The following is a 10,494-nucleotide window of genomic DNA, read 5'->3' as shown; positions in this document are numbered from 1 at the left end:
GCCATGCCTAGAATTTTAGCAAATTTTGATTGTAAATTTGTAAAAAGGTTATTTTTTTCAGTGTGTAGTTTTAATGTGTTAAAAATGTGTAAAATTTTATCCAAAGTTTAGTACTTTGTTTTCATTTTCTCTCAGAATTTAGACCATGTCATTTACAAAGTTGGTTGATTTACAGAAAATACCTGCGCAACCATTAAGAAGACCAAGACATTTATCAAATTCTTTTCCTGAAGAATCACTTCCAACTGAAAAAGCATCAGAAATCGATATGAAGAAATGGATTGCATTAAACAATGAATTGATGCACCTGAATGAAAAGAATTATGCAAAGTATAGTACAATGTTTGTTAACAGACTTGTAAATATTATTCGGGGAAGTATTTCTTCCTCTTCAAATTCTACACCTGCTGCTATTCTGTATTTGTTGTATGAAAGATCTATCCGTGAACTTCTAACAAAGTCTTTTCCAGTGTCTGCAAATATAATAGATACCCTTACGTCAGGTTGTTCTGACAGCATTTTCGAATGTGTTCAGCCACTGATACAAGAACATCTAAAATTATTACAAAAAAAGCTTCGGAATGTTTCACCCTTAAATGGAACTGACATTGGAGTTATGTGTCTGTTAATAAACATGTATAAGTTGAATAAAATGGTAGCAAGAGAGACGAAATCCATTGTGAGTGTTATTGAACAAATAATTGCCGACACCAGAGAATATATAGAATCACTGGCCAATGATTATGGAACTCTTAATGATGTTTTCATGTTGTTGGCATATGGTTTAATTTGTTATTCATTACACAGCGAACATAAAAGTGAACATATTCTTTTGATCCAAAAGTTAATTCGAACAGTTTTGGTGAAAGGTAGTGGTTCCATTACAAAGTTTGGCAAAGTTTTAGGCTTGGATGTTTTAGAACAAGTATGTAACAAGGACAAAAAGGTCAATTTGTATTTAGAAATATATAAAAAAATTGTGAGGTCAGGCACATACATTTTAGATGGTACTGAAGAGTTTTTGCAGGAAGTTCCATACCCCTTGAATATTGACAATCCAGCTGCTCTAGATCGTCAGTTGAGCAACAGTGAGAGTGATGAGTGTCGCCGTTCAAGCACTCCCTCCACTGATGATGACTCAAGCATTAATATGACAGTAGATGATGAAAAAAGACCATTAGATGCAAGTGGTGATGATGTTGAAAGTGATGTTTTTAGTGCAGAAGAGCAAGGACAATCTGGTAAACCATCTTGGAGCAGAAAAATCTCTGAAACACATTTTGTAGCTGAGTGAGTGTAATTTCTTTAAAAATTGCTGGTATTTTTTACTATGGTGCATTTTTTTATTATAGTTTTTACTTTTTTATATTCTTCAGAGATCAGGAAAAAACGACCAAAACAATAAGAATTCCAGAACGTTGTGTTGGCAGAGGTAAAATATTTTTGGTTCTACATCCATGCAACACTTATGTGATTTTGTTTAGTCTCAATAAAAAAGGTGTCATAAAACTTTTATTTTACTGCCCCATTTTGGCTAATTAACTAATTATGCAAAAATACTGCCACAAATTTATTTTGTATATTGAAAATTTCTAATGATAGAAATGGAAAAGAAATGCAATAGTCTATGGTAAAGTAGTACGAGTATTTTTGAAAAATGCTCAGAAAAAAATAATGCTGAGTGAACTTGTTTCTTTTTCAAATCATCTGGTGTGACAATTTGGCTTAATGTGGCTTAATATATACTATATTTCTTTAGTTGTTGGTTATGAAGGTGCAGTTTTACGAAAACTGGAAATTCAAACAAACACTACCATCATGATGAATCAGATGGAAGGTAACAGACCTTCTAGCTCATAACATGTTGCTCATTCTTTTCTGACTGAGACAGTCCAGTAGGTTTCTGCCTTCTGAACATGTTTTTCTTTTCTTTCTATGTAGAACCGGAAAGGTCAGATACCACTTGTTTAACTGCACATCGACTTATCACTGGTGCACTTGGTATGAAACCCCAGCTTGATGAGGAGAAGGTACTGGAAGAAAAAAAGAAAATCAGCGATGCAAAAGGTGTCAACCATTTTTCTTGGAATGTTTTGTCATGAAAAGCTATGTGCTACACTTAAGTTGCTAAGGACTGAAGCTGAGATTTAGTTCAAACCCTAAACAACAAACCCTAAGCAACTAAACAGGCTGATTAAACCAATTAACTTGCATTTGAATGCTTTGATGAAAACATTGACATTTACATAGTATGTATTACGCCTGCTGCACATGCCAGGGTTTTTTCTTGGTTATGAATGACATTGCCATGCTTTAATGCTAAAGATAAAACGTTTATGCCAGTTGAGACAAACTTATTTTTAATTTTAGTAAAAAGGCAAACAGAACCCAAACAAGAACAAATGAGAGAGCTTTCCATAACTGGCTGCGATGAGGATATAAAGTATGTTACTTTTTGAAGTAATATGATCTCGTTAATAATAGCCATATTTTGTCTGTCTGTCTGCGAAATATAAAGGACAGGCAACCCCGTGGATATTTCCACGGGTGACAGACTAGTCTATATTATAATACCTGTATGCATCTGTATGTCAAGCAAAATGGTACCGCAAGTAGCGAGACACACACGATGCAGTATATAAAGGACAGGCAAACTTGTGGGTTTTTCCACGCGTCACTGACTAGTTATATTAAATCACTGATCAAGTCATTTGCACTCTAATGAAGCTGTTGCGGCAACTATTACAAAAAAAGGCTTGTGGTATTTCATTGCATTGTCATGTTAATGGTTTTTTCGTGCTGTGAATTCTTGTTACCAATTTTTACTCCTAGAAAGGCAGAAGAGATGATCGACAATGTCATAACACGTATTGTTACCATAAAAATTCCACTCGAGTTTACTGTGGATGAGATACTCAATCGATTTAGTAACAAGTTAAAAACAATCGAGGTTTGTACTTTTTTTGACATGCTAATGGTCCTAAGAAATTTTACCATGGACATGGGTGTTGTTTGGCATGTGTGTATTTGTTTTATTGCATAAGCGTTTTATTTGTGTGAGAAAAATAACGCATAATACTCCCAACTTGTCAAGACATCTTTAGCCTTGCCCTTGAAAGTATAATCTTGTCCTACTCATTAGTTGTTTTCTGATTTTTGTCACAAAGTTACTTAGTGAATAAGTAGTAGAAATTCACATTTTTGATTGTTTATGCTTGTGTTTGATATTCCCATGTGAAGATCGAAACTTGGTTTATTCAATTTTTTTACAATAAGTCAAGGTACAGCTAACCTTACTATAACCTGATGAATTATTTAATGGACTAACGAATAGCATGGTTTGTTTTTTAACTGTTTCAGGCATTATTGAATGTATACATGGAGATAGTGGAGCAAGATGATGATAAAGTGGAGATAACAATTAGTGGAGATGAGAAAAGTTGTAGGGTACGTACCAACCTTTAGTTACTTTATACTGCTATGCGGTTGATAAGTTAATAGTAGTTAGGATATCCTGTTAATCCAACCCTAAAATTCAATTTTTATTATTCCTGGCACTGCAATGCATTACACATTTCATAGAGATGAAATAAATATGCATTTAGGATGGCAAGAAACTTATATTCGAAGAAGTTGGAAGTTTTCGTTCGCAACACGTAAGTTATTGATATTTCGTTTCCTCTGTTCTTAATGTGTTGCTTCGAAGGTGAACAACAAAACAGGATTAATACTTTTGTTTTCTTTACGTGTAGGGTCATTTCTTCTACATCCCGACGGAGATGATGGCTTGTCTTGACAACATACAGGGGGTGCGCACATTTGTGAGTAATGCTCTACGCATCTCAGGTGGAAGGATCGTTATCATGGAAAACGACAATGGTATTTTACTATTTCTTTGTTTGTGTTGTTCGTTTGTTTTGTTTGTTTGTGTGTTTGTGTTTTTATTTATTAGTTTGTGTAAGTTTTTTCTTTTTGTTTGTTTGTGTTGTTTGTTTGTTGAGTCTTCCGTACGTGGTGTTATTACTTCTTGAAGGATTTTTGAAGCGAAGGATGAAGCGAAGCAACTTTTGCGTCATAGCTTGATATAGAAAAAATCACTAAAATACATACTGTTCCCACGTAGTGTTTGTCATGGAAATATTCGTAGATAAAATAGTCGAAATGTTAAAGCATCTGATTGCCGACGGAGATTGTTGAGTTGTAAAAATTGTCGTAATTATTCCCACTAGCCTGTTAAATCTTTTTGTTGTTCGCTGTGAAATTACTTGTTTGCGGAGACTGAGCTTCTCTGTGGAGGGTCAGGGTCATGCTTTGAATGATTGTATAATCTTTATTGTGCACATTCAGGTTTGGGCGTCTTTATTTCTGGCTTCCCTTATCAAGTCTCGAAAGCATTGCAGATATTTCAGAAAACTAATATTGAGGTAACGAACCTGTTTTGTGGAAACAGATCTGCGCATCATAGTGATGATGTAAAATGATATTTCTGTATTCTTTTACGACCTTTGTTCATGTTTTTCTTTGTTATTATAGCTTTTGTGGTGCATAAGCGAGGCGCCAGATAAAAGCGAGAAGTTCTCTGTGCAAGAGTTATGCGACTATGTGGACAAACGTTTTACGGGCGATAAATCATGGCGTGTTTCGCCTACGCTAGCGCGCAAAGGTGAGTTAAAGAATCAGAATTTTTTACAAGAACATTATGTTATTTTTAACGCCTGCAGCAATGTCGTTTTCTGAAAGTTTTAAAAGCGTATATATACTTCAGTGACAGCGTTTTTTAACCCACCCAAGCAGATAGCTCCTGAACTGTGTAGCTGGAACACGGGTAACTTTTTTTTTTCTTGTTTAAAGAAATTTCCACTGCAGAAGTTGAAGATACCAAGCAACGATTTGTATATACTAGAGACGACTTGTTAGCTTTAGCAAAATGTATGTTGGCTAATCAGTTTCCGGAATCGTTAAAGAAGGTGTTGCACGATGAACCTGCTGTGGAATGCATGATCTTGGAAGAGGTTGGTAGAGGGTACAACCAGGTTTCGTCAGCGTTGTCACCAAACCTGGGGAATCAAAACAGGGTTATGTTTGTGCTCTAAATGAATGTTATCATAATAGTATAAAATTTATCAGTTACACAAGCAAGGGAATTTTCATTAAGGGTTTTTGTTGGTAACCCTAAATGATTTATGTTTTGCAATACACAAATATTTACTGGGAGAGTGCAGCGCAGACAGGATTTTATGTTGGCCATTTTTACTTGTTTTGTTAGGATGCCCCTCTAGATTCGCGGTATTAAATCTAGTCTTTTTCACGACCTTCATATCATGGCTGAGTAGCTTAAACATTTACGATCCATAAGATTTTAGAGGATTTTCTTAATGGAGCTCGAGAACCTGTCAACCTTCACATTCTCGTGGGATTAGTCTGTTGGTTTGGTGTAAATTCTGGCCACCTTCTTAAACTATGGAAAATCACCTTTTTCCTCCCCAATGTACAGCCTTTAAAGAGACAATCTGAGAAAGCTGAGTTTATTGATTACGACCGTCGCAGAAATGGCACAGAAACAAAGTCTACACAAGGACCAGAAACAACGGCCGTACGAAAGCAGAAAAAAACGGTCGTACGAAAGCAGGAAACAACGGTCGTACGAAAGCAGGAAACAACAGTCGTACGAAAGCAGGAAACAACGGACGTACAAAGACCAGAAACAACGACTGCAGAAAAACACATTTTAGGTACATCAACCGAACCTAGTGATTTGTTGAAACCATCAAACAATCTTGATACAATTAAGACAGAAACAAATGTTGACATTTCACTAATTCAAAATTTCACCCAGAAAGACAACATATTATTACCTCATGCAGTTAGTTTTAATGCTTCTGAGGAAGAAGAAATATTTGATAATGCTCTAACAATGGCAGCAGAAGTTAACTTTGATAAAACTTCCAGTGTAACGGCAGAGAAAGTTGTAGTTGTATCAGCGACTGGAAATCGGCCGGAAGTAACCTTCTTTCCGCCAGCGTTCTACAACCCTAGAAGCATCCACCAGCATACCACACCAATGTTTCCGCCAGGTGCTGTCTTCCCAACTGTCCCATGTCAGGATGGCGGTTTATGCTACGTAAAGCCGGTTTATCCAGTATACAAGGAAGTCAACGGCTTTCTAACAATGAGTCACTACGCTACGATTTGAACTTTCCTCTCATTTTCAGGTTCGTTGTCATTCTAGTGTGAACACAGCAGTTAGCATAAAAGACGAACTGTGTGCGTAGTAAAGCTACCTATCATTTTCTTATACATGATATGAGGGTCCATACTACACACCATGCCTGTCGCGCGGATATGTTTTTAAGCAAATCAGCGTCAACTGTATGGTTAAATTTGATATCCAATGTGTCTTGATTTTATTAATAGGTAGAAACAAAGACAGGTGTTTGTCTCGCTCATTTTTGCTTAATTTTTTTTGTCAGCGTACTTGCTCTGAGCTGATTTATTTTTCGAAGTGGTATTCGATAAAAATATATCCGCCATTAAGATTTTTCTAGAAACTTCGATTTTTTAAGTTAGTTTTTGCATGGTTTGATTTTCAATTTAGGGGTTAACGCAGCCAACATTTCAAGAAGTCTTGATGTCGTTGTCTTCGCCGAAGCTCTGGGGATATGACGTGTAACGTTATTAATATAATGTCGTATTTGATGTTCCAAATATGTTATGTTTTTAAACATACTTCTTTTAAACATATTTTTTGGTTATGTAGCTTGTATTTTTCGCGTAACTTGTCCCGCCCTTCCGCCAATTTATTCTGCGCTATAAACTCCTTCCACCCTCACCAGTAATTACTCTCAATTTCCACACAAAAAAATCATGTTTCTTGTATTTTTTGCGTAGCTTGTCCTGCCCTCCCGCCAAATCAGTGTGCGCCATTTACCCCTTTCACCCCGCCCCCCCCCCCCCCCCCCAGATCTACAAAAATAAATCCTTTGTAAAATTTTACCAAATGTGTACGGTCAATTTCCCCGTAGTTGTTTTGTTCGAGAAATATTGTGTTCGAACCTTTAATATTAGTCTTCGTTAAAAAAACATTTCTGCTACAGGTTTGCTTGCCCTTCTCCCATCTGTTCTCTACAAATAATCATTATTTCCATGGCCAAGATTTTAAAACAGAAAAAGTTCATATTAATATTTTTATTATATTTAACGAAGAGTGTTTTGGAAACTGTTATTTTTGTTTCAGTTCTGTATAGCTGGAAAACTTAGTTTTCTTTAAAAAAAATGTATTTTTGACCAAAAAGATTTTGTAAGCAGAGAGACATATTTATTTACAAAAGATATTTATATCATCGGAAATAAAGGATTTTTCTTTTTGTTTCTAATTCAGAAAAGTATTTTGATGATAATACCTGTCCTCCCTAACTAAAAACGTTTTCTGTGAAAAAACTTATAATTTTAGAAAAATATTACCGACTTGGACGTAATTGGATGTTAACGATTCCGCAAGTATAGAACGAATAAAAAATAGTACGAGATTTTACATTTTCTTGTGACTATGCTTTGCAGGTAAAATTTCTTGTGAAACGATTGCGGGCATTTTTGCGACATTCCCCATTATTTTCACAATTAAACCTGTACAAATTAAACACACCAGCTTGCAAAAATGGTTTTTTTACCAAATTTCGATACAGTACAGAGTATTCGAAAGTTTCCGGATAGGATTTGATTGTTGAATGACTTTTGGAAGATCAATTGTCACTTTTTAGTCATTAATGCGCGCCAAAAGAACACTTGTCATTTTATCCACGATGAGGGCCTAAAAGGTGTAAAGTTTACTACATAGACAATAAATTGCACTTAGGCGCCTTATTCGCTATAGCAAAGAAAACTGAGAAAGTACTGCAAGTACAAATTCAGGTAACTTTAGCTTCGAAATTTTCAAATAAACAATTTACTTTTTATATATATTAAACATTGTTTCCTTTTTATAACTACTTAAAAATTACAATATTATGCAACTTGCCAAGCTCTTGTTCTATGCTGGCGAATTTGCCATCTATCTAAAAACAGAACAATATATGCGGTCGATTAGTTTTGCCATGGAGGTATAAAAGGCGTTTTTTCATACCTCCATGGTTTTGCACACAAGTTACTTTCATACAAAGTGAAAAAGGAAACATGGTTAATCGCGGACGGTTTAACGTTTTCTATTCCCTTAAATTTTGCGCCTCTTTAATTTTCTCGCCCTTAATTTGTGGAACATCTTAAAAAAACACACCAACCTCGTCACCTGTGGCCTGGTGACGAGGTTGGTGCTCTCCTTTTCCCTTGCACTTCTCCTTTTTTTCTCCCGCTCAGGCTTCGAAATATAAATGGTAGTGCGGCTTTTTGTTGTTGCTAAACTTATTTTTGTGGCTTTGGGTTAAATCCGTCGTTGACAGTCAGTGGTCTTAGATTTCAAGTACACACACATAAACATTTTCAACAACAAACCTTAAATTTATCTTTAATAACATTTCCGTTTAAAACCAGAAACAGTCTTCAAAGAAATCCCCACAAACTGTTTTGTAAACGGGAATAATCTGACATCTTTCTCTTCGTATCCACTCACACCGATACCACTGACATAACCAAACAAAAGTCGGTCCACATTGTTTTCTCTGACCATCTTGAAAGCTTTTACAACTATTCTTCCGTTTGCAGTAGAGTCTTCGAGTATGTCCAGATGATAATTCCAGAAACAAGATAAGGAAGACAACATGTAGCAGCTTCATCCAGATAATATTTTCTGCTACTTAAACAATTTTTTTGCGGAACAACTTCAGATTGTCGTACGCTTGATATTATAAGTTTAGATTTATGTCCTTCGCAGAAATTAAAATAAACTTAGTGTCTTTTTTGTTTTCTAAAAAACATTGCGATGGAGTGGTACGGTATTCCCTAATGCAAGCCGTTAATGTTTTTCAAGATCCTCTGAGTATTTCAGTACACTTAAAATTCAACTTACATTTTACTATAAAATGTATTATTAATAAAAAAAAGGAACCTCCTTACACAACAAACATTCTTTACGGAGTCCCTACAACGCACACTGGTGTCCCTATGCACACTGGTGTCAGGGACGGATAAAATGACGATCAAAGTCTCATAACAAAAGCTAATGGTTACTAGACACTTTAAACGGAATTTCTTCTAAAACGGTCGTCGTTTTAGGTTCCTTTATTACACTGCCCCCTAAAACAACCTCCAAATACCTCTCGTACATTTTTTGTAAGAAGTTTGTCCGTATCTTACGTAAGACTAGTTGTAATATTATATTGTCTAAGTAAAGTCTTGAGTTTGCTTCAGTTTTAATGAATAAAAGATTCTAAATATATTTCTTTAGGCTTCTTCTTCTTAAATCAACCCCTTGACACATTTTATGTTAATTTTGCTACACTCTAACACCTCGGGGGAGGTTTGTGTATCGGACATTCTTTATAGCATACGCTGTTTTGTGGTCCCGATGTTGTGTCCGTCATAGACACGTTTGACTGTAAAGGAACTCTTAGCTGTACTGTAAACTCATTTCTAAGTTTTTGTTATATTTTCTAATGTAAAACGAGTGTGATGAATAGCGAAGTCATGTGCAGAAAAAAGGTGTAAAAACGTGTAAAAAGGTGTAAATCTGTGTAAAAGTGTAAAAGGAATATTGTAAAATTGTTAACGTATGTTATAATATATTTAAAAATGCTCGATATTTTTAACATACGTGTTCGATAACGTATTAGCGAAAATATTGCATCAATAGTAACATATTTAAAGGCAAGAACAAAGTACTATTGATTAATGACATATTGAAGAGGATTATTACATCCTGAATGTGGAGAGCTGCGAACAAGGAGAAGGGAGCCTTCCCATCATGTGTACTTTACTCTTTTTTTAAAAGATGCACGCACATAACCTAGCAGTGTGAAGGAACGAGTAAGAAGCACGAATATGATAATTTTCTCTTTAAAGACTTTATATCGCAGTAAGCCGTAATGCTAATACCACAATAGGTAATACGATATGACTGGAAAAACTTTAAAATGACATGACTAGCTTGATGATATGGCGCTTCTAATGAACAACTTCTATACGAGCTTGTATGCTTTGACTTAACACGGAAATGATGTTTAACGCTTACACAAAATAATTATTTTTTAGATCGATACCAATAACACTTTTCTAAAGCGTTTCCAACATCGTATTAACGCGAGTTAAATAATATGGCGACCACAGACAAGCCCTTTACATACTATTGTTTTCAGCAAGTAATGATAATGCTGATTAATTCTAATAATATTCTAATGCAGTGAAACTTTAGAAGTATCCGCTACGCTATAGAGAAGTGATATGGATGTCTTGTTATGAAAGTTTGACCCTAGGGCCTGTTTAAAATGATAGCGTCTTTCTTTGTCATCTAAAAAAAACTAGGTTCTTTTCTTCTTGATGCGATTTTTTTGTGGATTTGGTTGATTG

At 35.3% G+C, this 10,494-nt stretch overlaps 1 protein-coding gene across 2 annotated transcripts; it reads left to right on the top strand.

Moving 5' to 3' along the window:
- On the top strand, positions 1-7,351 carry LOC130613964 (uncharacterized). 2 transcript variants are annotated; one of them, XM_057435343.1, is made up of 14 exons: positions 1-1,290; positions 1,377-1,432; positions 1,760-1,837; positions 1,942-2,067; positions 2,371-2,443; positions 2,833-2,950; positions 3,361-3,447; positions 3,606-3,656; positions 3,753-3,879; positions 4,348-4,424; positions 4,534-4,663; positions 4,852-5,012; positions 5,495-6,212; positions 6,596-7,351. In XM_057435343.1, the coding sequence occupies exons 1-13, from the start codon at positions 146-148 to the stop codon at positions 6,191-6,193; spliced, it is 2,928 nt and encodes a 975-aa protein (XP_057291326.1). In that variant the 5' UTR covers positions 1-145; the 3' UTR covers positions 6,194-6,212; positions 6,596-7,351. The 2 variants fall into 2 exon arrangements, with proteins under 2 accessions (XP_057291326.1, XP_057291327.1); XM_057435344.1 differs by lacking the exon at positions 5,495-6,212.
- Positions 7,352-10,494: the final 3,143 nt, after the last annotated feature.

Source organism: Hydractinia symbiolongicarpus, chromosome 11 (assembly GCF_029227915.1).
Source record: "Hydractinia symbiolongicarpus strain clone_291-10 chromosome 11, HSymV2.1, whole genome shotgun sequence".
NCBI lineage: Eukaryota > Metazoa > Cnidaria > Hydrozoa > Anthoathecata > Hydractiniidae > Hydractinia > Hydractinia symbiolongicarpus.
Note: the sequence above shows the minus strand (reverse complement) of the source record. Positions and strands in the feature narration are given on the sequence as shown.

What these genes read in the sequence shown, in the direction of transcription:
- LOC130613964 (XM_057435343.1), top strand. Translation starts at nt 146, where the DNA reads ATGTCATTTACAAAGTTGGTTGATTTACAGAAAATACCTGCGCAACCA. An exon ending in GGCTGCGATGAGGATATAAA is followed by an intron (nt 2,444 to 2,832) that starts GTATGTTACTTT and finishes TTTTACTCCTAG; the next exon opens with AAAGGCAGAAGAGATGATCG. An exon ending in TATCATGGAAAACGACAATG is followed by an intron (nt 3,880 to 4,347) that starts GTATTTTACTAT and finishes GTGCACATTCAG; the next exon opens with GTTTGGGCGTCTTTATTTCT.